Here is a 22,695-nt window from a genome sequence, read left to right on the forward strand (position 1 = left end):
TCTAAACCCCTTGTGCTAAGGAGATGCCAATCATTATTAGGAAAGTTAAAATCTCCCATCACAACAACCCTAAAAGTAATTTAAAGTGATGTTCAAATGATGTAAAGTCAGATTTGATCTGATCAATCAAGGTTCAATACTCTGAATTCAAAATTCAATTTTATTTGACACATGACTTGCCAAGGATGGTGGTGGAGGCTAAAACATTAGGGGTATTTAAGAGCCTCTTGGACAGGCACATGGATGAAAGAAAAATAGAGGGTTACGGGGTAGTGTGGGTTTAGTACTTTCTTTTAGGAATATATGGGTCGGCACAACATTGAGGGCCGAAGGGCCTGTACTGTGCTGTAGTATTCTAGTGTCTAGTGTTCTAATGTACATCAAAACCTACAGTGAAATGTGTTGCTTGAGTTAACAACAAACACACCTGAGGTTGTGCTGGGGACAGACCCAAGTGTCATCTCACCTTCTGGCACTAATGTAGCATGCCCATGATGCTCAGCAGAACAACACAGAACACAACAAGCAACAAGCAACCACAGCAAAAACAAGCCCCATTCCTCCCTCCCACCCACACACATGCCTGTATGTAAACCTTTAAGCTCTAGCATCTATCCTCCAGTGACACGGACTTTGTCCTGCTGACAGCAGGCTTTGACCTCCCCAAAAGACTGTCAGGAATTTGCAGACTCGACTCTGGCCAATAAACTTCACTTGTGGGCTTCTGAGTTGACCCTTGGGCTTTAATCCTCAGCATCACCTTCAGGACACACCAATCACCAGATACTAGGCCTCATACTCCAGATGCATTGATGATAGGATCCCAAACACTCAGCCTTGAACTCCAGTCTTACCGATTGGCGAATGAAGGGGGGGGCGGGGGGGGGTGTCATTGGAACTCAATGCTCCTGCCCACACAGAACTCCAGCTCTGGAACTCACCAGCAACTTGCTGACTTGGGGGTGGAGTGGGGGGGCACATCCGCTTTCTGCCAGCCTGACATTGACAGCTGATATCTGACCACAGATGCCCAACATCTGTGATGTTTGTCTTTGAGCATGGAGCACAGAATGGGGGGTCCAGGAATATAGGTGTAACTTCGTATTTACATTAAGAAAAAGAAGGCTTTGGAGAGGGTGCAGAAGAGGTTTACCAGGATACTGCCTAGATTAGATGGCATGTGTTATAACAAGAGGTTCAACAAACTTGGGTTGTTCTCTCTGGAGTGGCGTGGTAGCGTGATTATGATGCAAATAATGTATCTTTACATATAACCCGTAGTTATTTAAACAAGCAATAATGCTTGATCAACCTATATATATATTACAAGATTACTCAAACATTACTTAAATATGAAATACACGATACTCCTCCCTGCTTAGCTATTAACTTCAACTCAATAGAGAATGCATCTCAGCTATATACACAGTACATTATGTAATACAATTGTAATATACAGACATCCACAGCATAGTAAGTTTTAAAGTGTCCCATTCAGGCTTAAGGATTTAATTGCTGTGGAGGCTTTCTCACTCACTCTTGTGGGATAATGACATTCCCGACAAGGGGGAATCACTCTGCTTGGCGGGTGAATTTTGTGGCTCTGAAAACAATCTCAGGTTCTGGGACCTCCTCCGTGGTGGATGTAGGAGTTGACTCCGGGACAGCAGGAAATGGCTCTGACAGCTCTGGACATCTTTCTTCTCTTTCTGTCTCTCTGGTTCTACTTCGATCCCTTTCTTTTACTTTCTCACGTTTCTTCTCTCTTTCATATCTTTCTCTTTCTTGTTCACATTCTTTCTTTCTGCCTCTTCTCTCTTTCTTTTTCTAAATTGTGCATTTTGGTCTTGGGAAGGTGCACTTAGTTCACTGGCGTATTAATTAATTAATTCTTCTATTGCTCCCTTTACGATCTGATCTCTTCTCCTAGTTTCTGCATCCACATCATCTGACAAATCCTTTGTTTTCGTATCTCCATTTAATCCTTTCTGTGTGGTCCTCCATTCATCCAGCTGGGCTTCGGTCTTTGCATCTACTTTTGCAAGAAGTGTTCTATCTCCCATTTGAAGTTGATGTAATAACTTTAATACACACAGAGTAGATTCTGTATCTTTCTATTCACAAAACCACACTTTTTGCAACTTTCCTGAAGCTCTTTGAACTTCCTCCCAGCTTAAACCCAAGCCACATTTCACAAGTAATCACCTTATTAATATATTGGTAGCTTTCTCAGATATGTTACCTCCTCTGAGCAGTATGCTCCTTCCTTGCCTCAATATGCTTTCCAACCAGAGTCAACAGGTTGGCACCAACATCTGTTTGCCCTCTGATGGGCAACAGTTCATGGTGTATAGCATGGAGACAATGTGCAGCATGGCACCATCCAGTACCTTTCTTAACTCACTTTCACATGGCTTTATTGCAGGGGGTGCAGCATGCAAATTATTGTTGGATGTCCAATCAAGTTTTAGTTATCTCAGCCAATCATGCCCCAACAATGCTGGTTTTCCTGATTTTATCACATACAAGTTCAATGTAGCTTTTTGGTTATTTTAGTTCATTTTTACAAATAAAATTTCCACAGGAGTTACCTTTACTCCATTAAAAGTTCTTAGTTACAATACCTAAATATCTAAAAGAGTCTGAAACTTTAAAGGGAGTATTATCATATATAGAAACAGAATCATTTAAAGGAAACAATTCACTTTTACTAAAATTAATTTTATATCCTGAAAAACCTCCAAATTCATTAAATAATTTTAACAGGGCAGGAATGGATTCGTCAGGGTTAGATATATAAACCAATAAATCATCAGCATAAAGAGAGACCTGATGCATGGTCTCATTCACAAGTATCCCATGGATATTTTTAGCCTCACGAAGAGCAATAGCAAGGGCTTCTAATAGTAAATTAAACAACAAAGGACTTAATGGACAGCCTTGCCATGTCCCCCATGAAAGCTGAAAAAAAGGAGACCTACAGTTGTTAGTAACAACAGTAGCAATAGGGGCTTTATATATCATTTTAATCCAATTATTAAAATTAACACCAAAGCCAAATTTCTCTAAAACATTGAATAAATATTTCCATTCGACCCAGTCGAATGCTTTTTCTGCATCCAAAGATACAACACATTGTGGAATTTTAGAAGAGGATGAATATATAATGTTAAGTAGTCTCCGAACATTTGAAAAGGAATAGCGACCCTTTATAAAGCCTGTTTGATCTTTACAAATAATTTTAGCCAAAATATTCTCCAAACGATTGGCCATTATCTTTGACAAAATCTTAGCGTCAACATTCAATAATGAAATAGGTCTATATGAAGCACAGTCAGTAGGATCTTTATCTTTTTTAAGAATTAAAGAAATAGAGGCCTCATACAAAGTAGAGGGTAAGTCACCTTTCACAAAAGAATCCTTAAACATTTCCAACATATACGGAGAGAGCAACTTTCCAAATTTTTTTATAAAATTCTACGGGATAGCCATCAAGTCCTGGGGACTTACCAGATTGCATTGAAAAAATAACTTTATGAATTTCGGCTTCAGTAATTTGAGCATCGAGAATCTTTTGATCCTCAGCCGAAATTTTAGGAAAAACAATCTTACGTAAAAAAGCATTCATTTTAAAGGAATCTAACGGACATTGAGATTTATATAGCTCAGCATAAAAGTCTTGAAAAATCTTATTAATTTCCTCATATTCTTGAGCTAAGGTACCATCTTTCCTATGAATTTTCATGATTTGCCTTCTGACTGCAGCCATTTTTAATTGAGATGCAAGCAGTTTATTATTTTTATCTCCAGACATATAAAATTGGCTCTTTAACTTAAGCAATTAACCTTCAATGGGATGAGTTAATAACAGGTTATATTGTGATTGAAGTTCCACCCTTTGTTTAAATAAATCAGTATTGGGGGAAATTGCATAAATATTACCTAAATCTTTAATTTATGCTATGTCTTAGTTTGGAGAAAATTAGAAGTCAAACCTTTGAACCTTTATTTGATTTTGAGAAAAGATGGGGCTCATTTGTTCGTTATTATCATTTGAGTTAATTGATATAATTTTTCCACGATCTAATTGTAAATTCTTTTAGTATATTTTCTTTTCTTGCTGGCGATTTGATGTTTATTTTTAGAAGCTTTTTGTATGACGCATGGCTCCGGGGTTGTACACCTAATGGGTTCTCTTTTTTTTCTCACTTTTTTGCTTAGTAGGTTTTTTTTGTTATCACAGAATTTTGTTTTCAGTCTTTAAGATGATGGTTTTTTTTGAGGCATTAAATTTTTCTTTTTTCAGAAAATTTTTTTTTAGAAAAAGAAGAAAAAAAAAGTTCTTAGTTGGATATCTGCATGCTTCAGTTCAGTATTTTTCAAATGCTGTTCAAACTCCTCTTGTGGAAGGACTGAAGTAGCCAAACCAGCGTCCAATTCCATTTTAATTAATTTGCCATTCACTTCTGGTGTAAGCCATATTGCTTGTCTATTATTAGTTCACATGCTGTAAATCTCAAGGCTACATAGTCTTGTGTCACTCTCATCATTATCAGATTTTTTTTCATCAACAGCAGATTAATGCTCTTTTTGAAACTGCAATTTGAATTTTTAGTTTTTTCGCTTCCCTGAGCAGTCGATTTATTTTTGTCTGCCTGACATGCTCGGTGTATGCATTCTACTTTGTTGCATTTTCTATAAATTTTGCCTTTAAATCTACACTTGTTTGGTGTAGGTGAACCCTTGCCACAAAGGTAACACAATTTGTTTTGCCTGGCTGCTTTCTTTTTAGACACTGCAATTTTATTCATGCTCACTTTCTTTCTTGACTGCAACTCAATTGCATCTCTGTCAGCGGCTTCTATTGGAACAGTAATTTCAATTACTCTTTTGAATATGGGCTGTGTTCTAGTTAGGAGCTATTTTTGAATGTCTTCTTTTAAGATTGTACAAACTAAGCAATCTCTCAGTGTATCATTACTGAGCCTACAATGCTCAGACAACAATTCAACCACATAGGCTGAAATGGACTTCCCTTCTTTTGATTGCACTTATGATCCTAAAGTGTTCTGCAATCAACAATGACTTTGGTTCTAAATGTTCTTATATCACTTTTACAATAGCAGCAAAGCTCACTTCTGGTGGTTTGATTGGAGCAGTCAAAGCTCGAAGCAAATTGTATGTCATTAAAATCAGTGCACTCAGCAAAACTTACACTTGCTTCTCATTGGCCATTTCATTTACTTCAAAATACTGTTCTGATTCAGTTACCTGTTGTGTAATCAAACTCGTCAATCTTTCCAATGTAGCCAGGCATTTTTGCTTTTTTAAAAGATTATTATCACTCAGTACTTTCTTTTTTATGAAAACTGAACTTTTCTGTTTTCGGTTTTTTTTAAAAATTTGACAACTCTGCACATGCTGGGCTGTTTCTTTTAAATTCAACCGTTCCTCATAGCATTTTTTCTAGTTTGAATATCTCCCTGCAATGTCAATGTACGAGGAGTGATTGATATGTTTGTGGCTTAAGGTAAAAGGAGTCAATTTTAGAAAACCTATCACATTTATTTTTCAATATAGTCCCCTGCTACATTTACACACTTAGTCCAGCAGTCATGGAGCATACAGATCTTAGAGCTCCAGAAAGTGTCCTCAGCAGGGGTGATTGATAAATTTGTGGCCTAAGGTAAAAGGAGATGAGTTATACAGCTCTCTTTACATGCACATGCAGTTCAGCTCTTTGAGTGATTAATCAGAAAGTTTGAAGTTAATAGCTCATCAGGGGTGATTGATAAGTTTGTGGCCTAAGGTAGAAGGAGATAAGTTATTAACTTTAAACTTTCTGCCTAATCGCTCAAAGAGTTGACCTGCATATGCATGTAACGAGAGCTGTATAACTCATCTTCTTCTATCTTAGGCCACAAACTTATCAATCACCCATCTGTGGACACTTTCTGGAGGTCCAAGATCCATATGCTCCATGACCGCTGGACTAAGTGTGTAAATGTAGGAGGGGACTATGTTGAAAAATAAATATGCTAGGTTTTCTAAAATTGACTCCTTCTACCTTAGGCCACGAACATATCAATCACCTCTCATAAGATTTCCCAGTGCTTTCTAAATTTACAGAAGTGGCTCACCAAGAACACATTTTAGGCAATTAGAATGCCCGTTGAAGCCACTAACACTTTGCTCTTTCAGAACAGAGATCAACTTTATTGCACTGAACTATGAAAGTTCTGAACAGCGCTTTATCCAATAACAATTTAGTAAAATGTTTATTTGCAGTGAAATACACAGATTTCAAAAAGCATATGAATTTTTTCTCATTGAAATCGATTAAATATTGCTATGTTTTTGGTGGGCACTTCATAGGTCATTTATAACAATTGCTATAAACTCAGAGTTCTCTGATTGGACAAAAATAGTTTAAAGCAGGGCACTGCCTGGTAAAAATACGAGACTGGGTGTGTCATGTACATAATATCTGCAACATAGCAGGAACTTATTCAATTCCATAACTGTTCCTTCCAAAAATTCTCACTTACTTCTGATCAGAAAACAACTGATGCTTGAAAGGTCTGCAAAGTCAATATGGAGAACTCCACTCAAAGCAAAGGAGAAGTTCAGTGAGTACTGAAAGCATAAATTAGAATGAGTAAAAAGTGGAATTTTATAGGATTGAATGTGCTTTTCTCATCTTGCTTTATTATTCATCTGGCGTAAGATTATCTATGATCACTGGATTACGAATGAATTTGTGAGGATTTTTTTCCTGGGGTAATAGAGTATTTCAACTAGAAGTAACGAAGGGAGGAAATTAATTCTGAATATATTTATGGTACGAGTGATCTAATTATTGGCCTCTATCTGAAATCATTGTACAGTGTTAAATAGAATGAGACCGTAAATGGTATTACTATATAAATTCTATTTATAAATAAATATAAATATAAATATAAATGGTATTATTATATAAATTAAGTAAACTAACGTAGCACAGTTATGCTTAGCCTATTTAATATCTGTATAGCAGCAGTGAAGACATGTTCATTTGAAAGGTTAAATCAAAACAAAAAAAAGTTTCTCTTTGAATATATTTGTGGGATATGTATGGTGCTGCTAAGGCTGGTGTTCATAGTCCCTCCTAATTGTTCTCAAGTGGTGGTGGCAAGCTGCCTTCTTAGACTGCTGTAGTATTGGCTCTCTGTTGATTAGTGTCAACCATGGACATTGCATCCCAGCTGTCTATGTTCAGTCAATACACAAAGCAGTGCACAAGCCAGGGCAGTACCCCCTCCATGCAGCAATACAAAGGAAAGGAGAGAGACCAATACAGTTTGGCACCAGCAGCATCGCAGGAATTGCCAGTCAGCATTGAACTCAATGTAGTACTGCCTTAGGGACCCCAGCTACAGATTTTTCCTTGGTGTTTACTCCTGAAGCCTTCCCCATAAGTGGGTATAGCCACAAGGCAGTGAATGTTTGAGGTCAGAGTTTTCCTTTGCCTGGATAGGCTGCCGACTACATCTGGTGAGCCCCATCTGCCTGAAGTGACTGGTTTTAAGGTGCCAGTAACCCGTCTTTGCTCATTCTCCTGTCAGTAGAAATGGTTTTGTTGGGCTTAGTAGCTAAGTCATATGTGAAGGCCAGGAGCTGGACTTGGTTGTCAGAAGCTGTCTGTGACGTACACAATTGGGAACATTTAATAGTTAGCGAGAGTTTATCCCCACTACCTATTGGCTATGACAGCTTTAAGGAACCACTGCTGTAGTAACTGATGAATTTACTGTCGGAAAGCTTTTGGGGAGGAAGTTAAAGGATTTTGAATTAGAATCATAATCAGGTTGATTACCATTGACATACATATGTAATGAAATTTGTTGTTTTGCGGAGCCTATCCATAAAAAGATGACTATAAGCTACAATAAGAAAAAATGAAAAGATAAGTAAGTAGTACAAATTGAGAGATAGTGAGGTAGTGTTCATGGGTTTATGGACCATTCAGACATCTGAAAAAATGCTGTTGTCTGTCAAATTCAGTGTAATCTGAAGGCAAAATATTGATTTAGTTAGAAAATTAGCAAGTGGCTGCAGCAGAGAAGTGGGGTAATGGACATTTCCTCAGACTGTGGACAGATGCTCCCTGTGCTATCCCACAAGAACTGCAAGAGAGGCACAATTATTCACAATTTTACAGATGACTTCGATGGGATTAAAAAAATGACACATCCTAGCTTTCTGGTGGCACAAAGGCAAGTGACATTGTAATCAGTGTGGAAGGAGATATTGAATTATGAAGAAACACTAATGGCTTGATAAATTGAGCAAATATATGGGAAGAAGATTTCTGTGTAAGTGACAAGATTGATATACATTCTCCATCCAGATGAGTTAATGATCATTGGTGAAAGGCTGCACCCCTAATAGAGAGCGACCTGTCAGTGGTATCATCACTAAATGCCAAGGGGACGTGGTTAGACATGTGACACGTGTGACACGGATGCTTTTTTGCCAATTTTCAGACAATTCATTCTGGGCAGCAGTGCAATGGGTTTCAGGAGATGAGGAAATTAAAACCGTAGGAAAGGAAAAAAAGACGATTGATGGCTTTTAGTTGTTATGAGGAGAGATGGACAAGGACGGGTTGGGTTCTTTTGAACAAAGGACACTGTTGGATGGTCTAACTGAGATGTATAAAGTTATTCAGCAGGGCATGAGGGAAGTTCACATTTCCCTTACTGGATAAAAAATCAAAATGGAAGTAAATCAGTTGGTGTAAGGATTAAACTTCTTTGTGCATGGAGAACTGGGGTTTGGAATTGGGCCCGGAAAGGATGGGGGAGGGTCTGAAAACTTCGCAGCAGTTAAACAGGAGCTGGATACAAGACTAACGACTCAAAAATGGTGCAGAGTGGGAGCAGCTTAAACAGGTCAGCGTGACCATCATTCAGTAGAATAGCCTCCTATTGTGCTGTAAGTTCCAGGACTTTTTTAAACCCGTAACTTTACCCACGTCTCACAGCAGGGACGATGTAGTAGATATGAAATGAGCTGAGGAATTGTGAAAGACAGAAGAGAATCTGATTGCTATAGCTGAACGTCCGCCCTGAGGATCTCCTACGCTCATGTTCTGGGGCTGGGCTGACTGGTTTATATCAAGTACCCCTCTCCCTTTCTTTAGCAAAAAAAAACATTAACCTATTTAAACAGGCACTAGAAAATCTGCAGATGCTGGAAATCCAAAGCACCACACACAAAATGCTGGAGGAAATCAGCAGGTCAGGCATCATCCATGGAAAAGAGTTATTCGTCAATGTTTCGGGCCAAGGCCCTTAACAGGCTATCATTTTGATTAAAAAAAGAAAAAAAAATGATACAAGCCATTACTCATTTCTACAATATAACAATTACCCTCCACTCACTGATGTGAACGAACCTCGTTCCTGTACTAGCACCCCATGGACCAGCTTGAATGAGCATTGAATTCAAATCCAGCATCAGGTGATGTTTAACTGTCAATCAGAATGGCATGTGTGGAGTTTAACATGAGTGGACAATTGGAAGAAGAAGCATAAACCGATTGCTGAATTACCAAAGCCTCATCTCATCTGTCACTTTGTTCAGTGAAGTGTGCATATAAGTGATTGTTAATAGCTTTCATGACGGATTACATTCTGAGTATTCAAGTGCTGAGAGTTAGGATTCCAGACACCTTTGTCAGGCGCTTACCAGGACCCAAATGCCACTTTTGATGGCATCTAAGGTATAAAGTTCAAAGAAAATTTATTATCAAAGTATGTACAACTCTGAGATTCATTTTCTTGCAGACATATAAACATAGAAAACCTACAGCACAATACAGGCCCTTTGGCCCACAAAGCTGCGCCAAACATGTACCTACCTGAGAACGACCTAGGCTTTACCCATAGCCCTCTATTTTTCTAAGCTCCATGTATCCATTCAGGAGTCTCTTAAAAGACCCTATTGCTTCTGCCTCCACTACTGCCGCTGGCCGCCCATTCCACACACTCACCACTCTGCGTAAAAAACTTACCCCTGACATCTCCTCTGTACCTACTTTCAAGCACCTCAAAACTATGCCCTCTTGTGCTAGCCATTTCAGCCCTGGGGAAAAGCCTCTGACTATCCACATGATCAATGTCTCTCATTATCTTGTACCCCTCTATCAGGTCACCTCTCATCTTCTGTCTCTCTAAGGAGAAAAGGCCGAGTTCACTCAACCTATTCTCATAAGGCATGCTCCCCAATCCAGGCAACATCCTTGTAAATCTCCTCTGCACCCTTACTATGGTTTTCACATCCTTCCTATAGTGAGGTGACCAAAACTGAGCACAGTACTCCATGTGGGGTCTGACCAGGGTCCTATACAGCTGCAACATTACCTCTTGGCTCTTAAACTCAATTCCACAATTGATGAAGGCCAATGCACCATATGCCTTCTTAATCACAGAGTCAACCTGCGTAGCAGTTTTGAGTGTCCTGTTGACTCAGACCCCAAGATCCCTGTGATCCTCCACACTGCCAAGAGTCTTACCATTAATACTATATTCTGCCATCATACTTGACTTACCAAAATTAACCACCTCACACTTATCTGGGTTGAACTCCATCTGCCACTTCTCAGCCTAATTTTGCATCCTATCAATGTCCCGTTGTAATCTCTGACAGCCGTCCACATGATCCACAACACACCCAACTTTTGTGTCATCAGCAAATTTACTAACCCAACCCCTCCACTTACTCATCCAGGTCATTTATAAAAATCACAAAGAGTAGGGGTCCCAGAACAGATCCCTGAGGCACACCACTGGTCACCGACCTCCATGCAGAATATGACCCGTCCACAACCACTCTTTGCTTTCTGGGGGCAAGCTAGTTCTGGATCCACAAAGCAATATCCCCTAGGATCCCATGCCTCCTTACTTTCTCAATAAGCCTTGCATGGGGTACCTTATCAAATGCCTTGCTAAAATCTATTTACACTACATCTACGGCTCTACCTTCATCAATATGTTTAGACACATCCTCAAAAAATTCAATCAGGCTCGTAAGGCACAACCTGCCTTTGAAAAAGCCATGCTGACTATTCCTAATCATATTATGCCTCTCCAAATGTTCATAAATCCTTCCTCTCAGGATCTTCTCCACCAAGTTACCAACCACTGAGTTAAGACTCACTGGCCTATAATTTCCTGGGCTATCCCTACTCCCTTTCTTGAATAAGGGAACAACATCTGCAACCCTCCAATCCTCTGGAATTTATAGTGAAACAAAGGAAAAATACAACAGAATCAACGAAAAACTACACACAAAGACAGACAAATAATCAACGAATAAAGAAGACAAGCTGCAAATACAAAAAAAAATGAACAGACAAACAAATAAATACATAATGCTAAGAACATGAGTTGTAGGGGCCTTGAAAGTGAGTCCAACAGTTGTGGAATCAGTTCAGAGTTGAGGTCAGTGAAATTAACCACGATGGTTCAGCTGCCTGACTGGTAAAGGTTAATAACTGTTCCTCAACTTGGTGGTGTGTGACTTGAGGCTCCTGTACCTCCTTTCCATTGGTAGCAGTGAGAAGAGGAGGCCCCATGTGCCACTTAGGCACTAAGGGTTCAGACAACGATGACGAGTGAGAAGAGAGCATATCCTGGTTGGTGAGGGTCCGTGATGATTGATGCTCCTTTCTGTGACAGTGCTCCTTGAAGACGTGTTCAATGGTGGGGAGGGGTTTTCCTGTGATGGACTGGGCTCTATCCATTACCTTTTTGTAGGCTTTTCCATTCTTGGGCACTAGTGTCTCCGTACCAGGCAGTGACGCAACCAGTCAGGATACTCCCCACTGTGCATTTATAGAAATTTATCTTAAGTTTTAGATCACGTGCCAGATCTGTGCAAACATCTAAGAAGGTTGATGCGCTGCCATGCCTTCTTTGTAATAACACTTACATGTTGGCATGTGAGTTGCAATCATCAGCTGCAAGAAATGCAGTCCTGGCACATGCCAGAAAATCTGTCCCTTTTATGATTCAAAATAACTAATTAGATAGGAGGATGGTCAGTTGATCAGAATAGTTTCTGATGATGCATTGTAATTGAAGGAAATGAAATTCAGAGACTGGTTTCATGTCAGAACCAGGCTCAGCTTTGGACCAACCATGTTAGGATAGGGCACCAGTGAAAGCTCAGGTCAGACTGAGCAGAACTAAACAGCCAGTCTGAGGTGTTCTGAGGTCAACTTCCAAATAACCTGAAGAAGTCACTTATGTGAAAAATAATCCTAGCATAGTCACGAAGCTACATTGCCAAAAAAAAAACAACGTGACTTTATAAAAAATTCAAGTCTGTTCTATGGATTATAAGTGACTTGGACAGAGACAAAATCTGGGATTCTCCTTTCAAAAATAAGTTTTCATGGGATGTATACATATGATTCATTGTATTGATCAACTCTTCATCTCTGCAAATCCAGGAAGTCCACCAAAATAAAATCCTAAACCTCATATCTGGATCTTGCAAAGTGGTAACTTATACTTGATTTGTAATATTCTAAAGTTAGACTTTTGCATAAACCATGGTATCTCTTCCTGTTCTCTGGGATTGACAATGTGTCAATATGTCCCAGCTTCCTTTGTCACCAGAGGGTATGACCCAATTAGACTTTGTACTTCACACCTCAGCCTCGCCACCCCATATCCTCCAACCCCTACACTCCCCACCCACACACCTCATTAATACTACTTGTAGAAGAATCATTGAGATACACTCATTAACAGAAGACATTTACTTTAAACAGGAATGCTTGGGATACTTTTTACATCCATAAAGTCCGTGATGAAGAAGAAAGTCAAACAAAATCTGTGGGAGTAGTGAGATTCTTTTGCTGTGTGGGCCTTGGACTCCTTGTGCTGAGCCTTGCCTTCCTTAGCAAGGTGAGTGGGTGCTGCCTGAAATATTCATTTTGTAATATTTTTCAAATAACTTTTATTTTCCATCTAGAAAAGATAACTTACCGTTATATTGTTCTTATGAAGCTTACTATATTTAAATTGAATTTATTTGATCCACAAGTATTCCAGAGGTTTTGTCTTTCCTCATTTGGAGAAGATCAGCATAAGTAACCCTGCTGTTGTCCAGCTATTTGAGTTGAGTTTAAAAGCATTCATTTGTGAGGGTGTGCAAAAAATTTCCTCACTTACTTATAGAACAAAAGACAAACTGCTGGAGGAACTCAGCAGGCTGTGTAGCATATGTGGAGGAAAATAGAGGACCTGATGTTTTGGGTTGAGACCCTTCAACTGGACTGAAAGAGCAGACGGGAAATACTGGCTATAAAGGAAGGAAGGCTCAGGACAGAAATTGTCCAGGAAAACTGTGGACAGGGTTGATCTCTCATTTATAATCAGAGAGAAGTACACATGAATGGAGATTACACTGTACAGTTTAAGGTTAACGGTTAAAGCTGTGTAAGGTATGGAAGACCAAGCTCATATTATTGCCTAACAATTTGTGTTTTCGCACAATATAATCATTTAATGTCATGTTATTTGCTATATATATGTTTTCATTATCTTGCTGAGTATTATATATTTTTTTATTTACACAATTTATCTTCTTTTGCATATAGGTTTTATTTGTCATTCTTTATGTATAGTTTTTTCATAAATTTTATTGTATTTCTTTATTTTTCCTATAAACACCTGCAACAAAATTAAGCTCAATATATTATCTGGTAACATATTTGTACTTTGATAAAAAAACTTACTTTAAATTTTGAACTTTGGTCAGTTTTAATAAACTTTTAAAAGAGTTCTATGTTACATCGCTCTGTGAGGCTAGACAAGGTTTACCTCATTCACATTGCTTCAGAGATGGCTGTAGGAGAGACTATTTGCAACCCTTAGAGTCATTCCAGCCCACCTCTGCAAATTTACACTTCCTACCACAGAAGGCTTGAGTTAATCTACCTCTCCGTCAACCCACAGGAGCTGTGGAGAAGGTTACTGCGCGTAGACCTGCATCATAGGCTTCACCAAGATGCAGCAATCACATGCTGTACTCATGCTTGGCAACTTCCTGCCATCAGCACTTGGCCGTAGCCCTGGAGTCAGGGGAGACAGTATTCCCTTCTGGTTCATCAGTGAAACATTGTCGGCCTTGCACTGAGGCAACATTCTCAATGAATCCTTCACCCATGTATGTGAAGATGGAGAATTGCAAAGTATTGTGAACAATATCTTTGATATACAGCGTTGACAATCCTAGTATCAGTTATCCTAACCCTTTTGTTCAAAGGGCACGACTCCTTTAGATAGTTTGATGCCCCTTCTCTTGAGTTGCTCAGAAGTGAAGATGTGAGCTCCCTCTCCATTCTCAAGGATCATGGGTACAGCTATAGTGAACTCTGAACAGCAGTATCTAGGAGATGAAAAGATATTGGTGGTGATCAAAGCACAATTCCTTGACTTGCTGATCAAGAAACTCATTTGCCAGTTACACACTCATTTTTCAAGTTCATTCATGTGTCCTTGTGATTACCTAACCTCCCTTTTTGGGGCATCCTTAACTTTGCAAATTGTACTTACAGGTAGATAGGGTACAGGTAAGTTAAGAAAGCTTATGGGCTGGTAGCTTTCATAAGTTGAGGGTTAGAGTTTAAGAGTCGCGAGGTAATGATGCAGCTCTATAAAACTCTGGTTAGGCCACACTTGGAGTACTGTGTCCAGTTCTGGTCGCCTCACTATAGGAAGGATGTGGAAGCATTGGAAAGGGTACAGAGGAGATTTACCAGGATGCTGCCTGGTTTAGAGAGTATGCATTATGATCAGAGATTAAGGGAGCTAGGGCTTTACTCTTTGGAGAGAAGGAGGATGAGAGGAGACGTGATAGAGGTATACAAGATATTAAGAGGAATAGATAGAGTGGACAACCAGCGCCTCTTCCCCAAGGCACCACTGCTCAATACAAGAGGACATGGCTTTAAGGTGAGGGGTGGGAAGTTCAAGGAGGATATTAGAGGAAGGTTTTTTATTCAGAGAGTGGTTGGTGCGTGGAATGCACTGCCTGAGTCAGTGGTGGAGGCAGATACACTAGTGAAATTTAAGAGACTACTAGACAGGTATATGGAGGAATTTAAGGTGGGGGGGGGTTATATGGGAGGCAGGGATTAAGGGTTAGCACAACAATGTGGGCCGAAGGGCCTGTACTGTGCTGTACTATTCTGTGTTCTATGTTCTTTGTACTATTATTAACGAAGTCTAGGCTTTTTACAGAAATTATAAACTTCAGTTGTCAGTGCAATTATCCTTGTGGAAAGGAATTTTCTCCCTTCTGTCGCTCTACAGTAGAGGTCCACAACCTTTTTGGCACTGCAGACCGGTTTAATACTGACAATATTCTTGCGGACTGGCGGATGGGGTGGGGTGGGGGGGGTGTTCAAGTAGTGTTAAACTCACCTCAACATGACTTTCTCACTCCCAAATAAGGGACAAAAGTAGCAGTCAAATACGGGACAGTGTTTTCCCTGAGAAAGACTACCATGACCATGAAGCCTTGCACGGGCACCTGTGTGCACATGCGTGTATGTGCCGATTTTTTTTCCACAAATCGGTTTTGACTTAATCTTCCCGACTACACTGTACATACATTATTTCTACTTTGTATAGGCTGTGTATTTATCATATCATTCCTACTTTTGTTATATGTTAGTGTTATTTTAGGTCTTATGTGTTATTTGGAATGATTTGGTAGGTTTTTTTTGGGTCTGGGAACGCTCAAAAAATTTTCCCCATATAAATTAATAAATTATTGGTAATTGCTTCTCCGCTTTGCACCATTTCGGCCCAAAAGGTTCCATAGGGACGCTCTACCTTAGCGGGGGGAAATACGGGACAAGGACAGTCCGGTATGGGACAAACGAATTTAGCCCAATATACGGATGTCCCGGCTAATACGGGACAGTTGGCAACCCTATGTTCAAGTTCAACAGTGCGTGACAGGGAACGAGGAAAGGTGCAGCTGACTCATATCGTTTCCTTGCGGCCCGGTAGCACATGCTTTGCGGCCCGATGGTTGGGGACTGCCACTCTACAGTGTTGACTGATTTTCACATGCGAGTCAGCTAGCTTTCCATTCCAGCAACCATCCCATTTCCATATGTCCTTACCATACTCAATGCTCTTTATGAGACAGCTGAAGATGTCTGGGCCCAGGACACCACTCTGAGGAACTTCTGCAGTGAAGAATAATTTATATATGCTCTTAGTAAGAATATTACCTCGGAAGTTTGATTAATATATATTGTTATATTGTCCCCTTTAATGCATTCCCACTAACAAATTCACTATCATGTTCTCTCCAGGTTTCACTTCTTCTGATAATCTCAGCCACAGGTGATGCTTCTGTCTATTTTACCAACAAGCCCTTCAGTCACCTGATTCTTGGCTGCGTACTGATAGTTCCCAGCATACTGATGATTGCAAGGTGTTTGTGGAAATTCTCATTCCTTCCTGAATCAATGCTACCTGCACGCAGCCTGATAACTGTAAGTGAATGCAGAGTTTCTGCATTTATTGAGTGAGCTGTGAAAAGTTGGAAAAGGAGGGGGCGGTGCGAGAAAATGGTAAAATAATAGAAAAATGTAATGTTGGCAGGGTAGCTTAGAGCCAAAGGAAAATATAATGGAGGAATAAATGGAGGGGTGTTGCTGTCCAAAGGTTGTTACCTCAGCAACGTAAAAGCAGAAAAGAAGACTTTATTCCATATATTGAAATATAAACATACACTTGTAATGTGGTAGGTTTTAGTGACATTAGTTTTCTCAAAACACAAGGGAGGATTATCCTGACCTTCATCAAATAGTGCCACCTGAGAGGACATGGGTTAGTTTGCCAGCATCATCCTGATGCGTTAATTGAGTAACACACCATAAATCACTAGAGTGGGACTTGAAACTAAGATCTTCTGCATCAGCATATGAGCTACACCCAAACCAAGGATAATTTCAGGTTGCACATGGGATATTTGACTGGAAAAATCAAGTGAGTTTGATTATTAAGTTCCTCTTCACCAGAAGTCTAACGCCTCTTGCTTTCCTTTCAGGTGTGCCTCCTGGAAGCAGTTGCATCCTTTGGTACAACAATGCTGGTTGTCTTCTGCCTTCCTGAATTTGACATCCTGACCAATGTGTTCATTTCCAACAGTGTTTATCTCACCCCATCGGTTCTACAAGTGATCTCTTTAAATATCAGCCATCGGTTCAAAGTCACAGCTCCCCTGGCTGGGCTGCTCATTCTCTTGTGTGCCTACGGTCTCTTCCTATTTGTCCAGATATTTTATCTGAAGAAACATGACGGGGTGTACTTGGGTCTGATTGTATTATTCTCAGTTTTAACTTCCCTAACCTGGTGGGAAAACTTTATCTCAAATTGGAAGCATCCAATATTTAGACATCTGAGATATGACTTGGATAAATCCAGGAATGTGATGAGCCTGTGTATCAGTGTAGTGAGAATTGTTGTCACTGCTTGTGTTGTAGGAGCTTTGATACCCATTCGAGAGTTGGAGTGGGCAACTATCAGTGATGTGGCATCTCACGAAATCAGAATAATCCTGGGCCTTTTTGGAATGCAGGCTGTGGCATCAGTGCTTTGTTCCTGGTTTGGGGGCGTTGCATGTAAGATCCATGCAGTGAAGCGAAGTTTTGGTCTTCCTTTGATCCTAAATACTCCTGTCATACTCACCTTTTTCTTGGTAGTTTTCAGAATTCATTACAATGAATTTCTGCAGTCAAACAACAATTTTAATATCTCAGATTTCTGTGCCAATTCCAGAGCTGCGGTAAATGAAACAGTTGGTGTAAATATCCTTTTTTCAGAAATCATTCGCGGTATCTGCGAGCAGGGAGATTTAGTAGACATGGTCAGTGTTGGATTAGTGGGAGCTGCTGGGGCACTCTGGTGGATTGGACTCATTTTCACATCAATCTATGTGTGGACCCAGAATGTCAACAGAATACAACGGACATCAGAGACCTTTGTTCGGAGAATCTACGAAGCTGCCTTTCTAGAACAATCCATGCTACTGAACAGAAGGTTCCATATCAGTCCACAGAACACAGAGGAAAGCAACCCAAGGTACAGATATCATAGTGTGTTTTAGATGGCAGGAGACATTAAATTGCCATAAATCTTTCTATATTTTTTTCTTTGAAACTTTAACAACAGTAGGGAATAAATTCCCTATTTTGCTTGCAAAAACAAAATTTATCTAAAATTTCCCTATTTTGCTTGCAAAAACAAAATTTATGTAAATTTCTTAAACTATTCCTGAGGTTAAACTATTTACAGCTAAAGTAGGGAGTAAATTCCCTACTTTGGCTGTAAATAGTTTAACCTCAGGAATAGTTTAAGAAATTTATATAAATTTTGTTTTTCTTTGGCTGTAAATAGTTTAACCTCAGGAATAGTTTAAGAAATTTACATAAATTTTGTTTTTGCAAGCAAAATAACTCAATTGTACAAAATTTGCAAAACATTGGTAGATTGCTTCAGAGAAAATTGTGGATTCTAATCTTAAATACAAATGAAAGGATGAATTGATTCTAAATCTCTGATTCTATTTCACCTGCTGAGAATGGGGTCAATAACTGGTCTTATTTAAGTATTGTATTATGTTTTTATGTGTTCTCTTCTCTTTAAAAGCAAAGGATAAATGTCAGGAGACGATGGATTTTATACCCTGCAGGTGTACAGACCACAGATGAGCAATTAGCCCGCACAATGTTAGAAAACCATTGTTGCCCAGATGAATGTCTGATTGAAGTAAAATTAAATGCATGTTTTTTGTAAAGTTGATCCTTGGTCCTTGAATATGTCAATACAGTCATTCATACTGTGAGGTCTTTCTGAGATTGATTTGTTCCTTGACTTTGTTTCTTCACATGATAAAATGTTGCTTCCAGCTTGATTTTGACTAAGTTTGTCTTAATAATGCTCACAGGCAAAAAATAGTATTCATGCAGAGTTTCAATTTTGTATTATTTAAAGGGCTAGGTACCATAGAACCATAGAACCATAGAAACTACAGCACAGAAACAGGCCTTTTGGCCCTTCTTGGCTGTGCCGAACCATTTTCTGTCTACATTTTTTTCTTGCCACCATTAGCAATTTTGCAGAACAACTCTCTATGGTACAAGTCTTAAGTAGACAAACGCAGAGATCCCAGACACCACACAGATGTTCCTCCTCAAAATTAAGTGGCCAGAAAGAAATCTTGCAGACACAGATGTGGTTTGATGTTACTCAGGCAGGGAACGGGTAAAGGAAAGTCTGGTCAAGCAGGTACAGGAGCCTTAGGACTAACACAACCCCATTCAGGAACAGTTATTACCCCTCAGCTATCAGATTCTTGAACCAAAGTGGATAACCTCACTTGCCCCATCACTGAAATGTTCCCACAACTTATGAACTCACGCTCAAGGACTCTGCACACTGGCTGAATGTCCAGCTGATGCCATCTTTCATTGACTCTATTATGGTTATAATTATATTATGCATTTATTATGCCCACAAGAAAATGAATCTCAAGGTTGTACACTGTGACATATAGATGGACTTTGAAAATAAATCTACTTGGAACATTTTCAGGATGCTTTCCTCCACTGCAATATGCTGTGGAGACACAAAATAATTTGCAGTTGCTGGGGACAAAGCAACACTCACAATATGCTGGAGGAACTCAGCAGGTCGGGCAGCATTTGTGGAAAAGATCGGTCGACGTTTCGGGTCGGAACCCTTTGTCAGGACTGTAGGGGGAAGCGGCAGAGGCCCTATAAAGAAGGTGGGGGAGGGTGGGAAGGAGAAGTCTACACAACACGCTGGAGGAACTCAGCAGGTCCTGCCCATCACCACCCTGCTTCCCCTCCCCCACCCCATTATCTTTCCCCTTACTGGTTTTTCACCTGGCACCTACCAGCCTTCTCCTTCCCACCCTCCTCCCACCTTCTTTATAGGGCCTCTGCCCCTTCCCTCTACAGTCCTGACAAAGGGTTCCGGCCCGAAACGTCGACCGATCTTTTCCATGGATGCTGCCCGACCTGCTGAGTTCCTCCAGCGTGTTGTGAGTGTTGCTGTAGAGACAACACCCTGCTGATATTGTTCTGTGAGAGAAGCTGTGAAATGTTTAACTATCCTGGTGGGGAAACTTTGATATTTTTCTTAATGTGAAGTTAATTTTTAGAGCTGGCACTTGGCTGCATTGTAGGAATTCCCAAGGTGTAGGAATTGACAGAGGTCACTCTTCCTCTTACTCTTACATCTTGCTCCAGGAGGATTGCTGCACAAGGATGCTGCTTCTGGCACACACTGTTCCAGTATTTTCTCCCCCACCGCCTCACCTCTCCCCCAATCATTCCTTGGCAGGACTTTGCCAATCTATCTCATCACTGCAGCATGTTTCACTCTTCCCATCTTCCCAACAACAGAAGACCCTCAGCTAAACACTCTCCTGCTGCCATTATCTTTGATCCCTGACTCTAGTTTAGTGTTTTCACCAGATCAACTTTGGGTTAAACAGACAGTGTCCTGGTAAACCCAACTTTACCACTGACACTGATCCCTCTTGGGGAATAAAGTAACCAGTTCTGAGTTCACTTGGATAATGTTGGCAACCACTGCTCCAGTCTTACATGGCACCCTTAGTCATGTCTTTGTCGAGTCTCTCTTATTTGCTTCAGAACAACTATTCTCCACGTGCTCCTGTACAGCTCAGAGTCCTGCACCATGGCATGACTTACCTTGTTGGCTTATAATAGATGTGGTTTCCACAACATCTCAAACTTAGGATATTTATTCTTCCAGCCACAGAGTTGTGTGGAAAATGTCTCCATCCTTGCAACTACGTCAAGTCCCTCAACCTCAGGCAGCTAGACTTTCCATGACCCTACCTCCAGCATCCTGTGCATCCCTCATTGCACGTTCCTGTCACTGGAGGGTCAAGTCTCGAATACCTAGATTCCAAACCTGGAAGTTCCTTTGGGCCCCCTTTTTCCACTCCTCCTTAAAAAAGAGAACCTTTCATTTTTGACTAGCATTTTAATCAGTTCTTCCCCTGCTTTTTCTATGTTCGAGCATCTGCCCTCTCAGTTTTCCTGTAAGAAAGTGAGCCATCTGTCAAAGTGACAGGTGCTGATAAAATAGCATTCTTGTTGAATATTCACACAGTCATAATAGTTTTTACAGTATGTTCGACATAACTGAATTTATGGGATTCTATCACATCATTAAAACACTTCCTCTACAAATTAATTAGTTTTCAACATTGCTACAATGATTTCTTAGTCAGTGTTTTTGACATTCTTCAAGAGAGAAGTCAGCAGCTCTTCCTAGGATACCATCACCTGTAAGCCAACTCTTGCCTTCAGAAATGTGTATGGTAGGGCTGTATCAGCCTCGAGTGGGGTTTGAACCTTTGAGGCAAAATGCTACAGTATAACCAATATTCACAAGTAAACCATAATGCATAACACCCAAAATTCCAAACGGACTGTTTCATTAATTTTTTTTTCTATTTAGCAGAAAAAGTAGAAGAGAAAATCTGATGATTTACGTGTGTGTTACCTTGTGGCATGAAACAGCAGAAGAAATGTTACATTTAATATCTTCATTGTTCAGGTACTTGGGATGAGCTATCTACTTATCTAATTTAATTTATTTCTCCAGTACATAAAGGGTAATTAAATGTGTATTGATCAGTCTCTAAAGGAGCACTGTATTTTGACACATTAAGTTTTTAATCACTACCCATATTTCATTTGCCAGTTCCTCATCCAGTTTGGAGGTTGTTGTATAACTGGGTGTCACCATTCTCTCTACTAATGATGTCTCAGTTCCTTTCAGTCTGGCTGTGAGCCACATTGTTGTTTAATATTATTTCAATTAATGTGTTGTGGTTTGTAGGAGATAAGCTCTAGTTAGATGTTAGCTCCTGCAGATATTTATTGTGAGTATTATAATTCCCAAATGAACTAAAGAGTGAATACCAAGCTGTGTTACTTCACGTGTTTCCCTGGGTAGAATACAGTGCGCTGCATTTAAATGCTATAGATTTAGTAAATACATCTTCAATGATCAGGCTTCGGGCACATGCTCTTTCCTCATTTAACCGTCATTACCCGTCTCAGCGGGACTGATGTTGGTAACGTCTTGTGAATCCATTTATATGCCTGCCAACAGGTTGGACAGATTCAGGGGAAAGCGATGGAAGACTTTGGATAAAAGTGATGACAACTTTGACTTTGAAGTCCACATTATGTTCGATGATGCTTTCAGGAATGTTACAAATAAAGAGGCGGGCACCAGGAAGAGAGTTATCAATGAATATGTGGAGTCGCTCATCAAAGCAATAGATGAAAACTACAGGTATGGAAATGATTCTTCTCTCCTGAGTTTGGCTTCTAATAATCAAGAACTTGCAGGAAACTTACCTCTAGAAAATGCTTAAATTTCACTTTAGTTAGCTTGTTCATTTCTGGGGTCTGAACATTGCAATTGTGAGGTCCCATTTACCACCGTGAAACATAGAGCCAAAGTGGTTTCTTCTAGTGTTAGTTTGTTCATTGGAAGCAACAACATGGAGTATTATTCATTTGACTAACATCTTGCTTGTGCT

General features: G+C 39.9%; 1 protein-coding gene across 1 annotated transcript; it reads left to right on the top strand.

Moving 5' to 3' along the window:
* The first annotated feature begins 17,166 nt into the window (after positions 1 to 17,166).
* LOC140202001 (uncharacterized) lies at positions 17,167 to 22,527 on the top strand. Its single transcript, XM_072266869.1, has 2 exons — positions 17,167 to 18,161; positions 22,260 to 22,527. Exons 1-2 carry the CDS (start codon positions 17,167 to 17,169, stop codon positions 22,525 to 22,527), a joined length of 1,263 nt encoding a protein of 420 aa, XP_072122970.1.
* The last annotated feature ends 168 nt before the right edge of the window (positions 22,528 to 22,695 follow it).

Source organism: Mobula birostris, chromosome 8, assembly GCF_030028105.1.
Source record: "Mobula birostris isolate sMobBir1 chromosome 8, sMobBir1.hap1, whole genome shotgun sequence".
In the NCBI taxonomy this organism is placed as follows: domain Eukaryota; kingdom Metazoa; phylum Chordata; class Chondrichthyes; order Myliobatiformes; family Myliobatidae; genus Mobula; species Mobula birostris.

Coding starts and splice junctions, on each gene's coding strand:
- LOC140202001 (XM_072266869.1), top strand. CDS start 17,167: ATGCTGGTTGTCTTCTGCCTTCCTGAATTTGACATCCTGACCAATGTG. Junction 18,162..22,259: donor ACAGAGGAAAGCAACCCAAG/GTACAGATATCA, acceptor GCCTGCCAACAG/GTTGGACAGATTCAGGGGAA.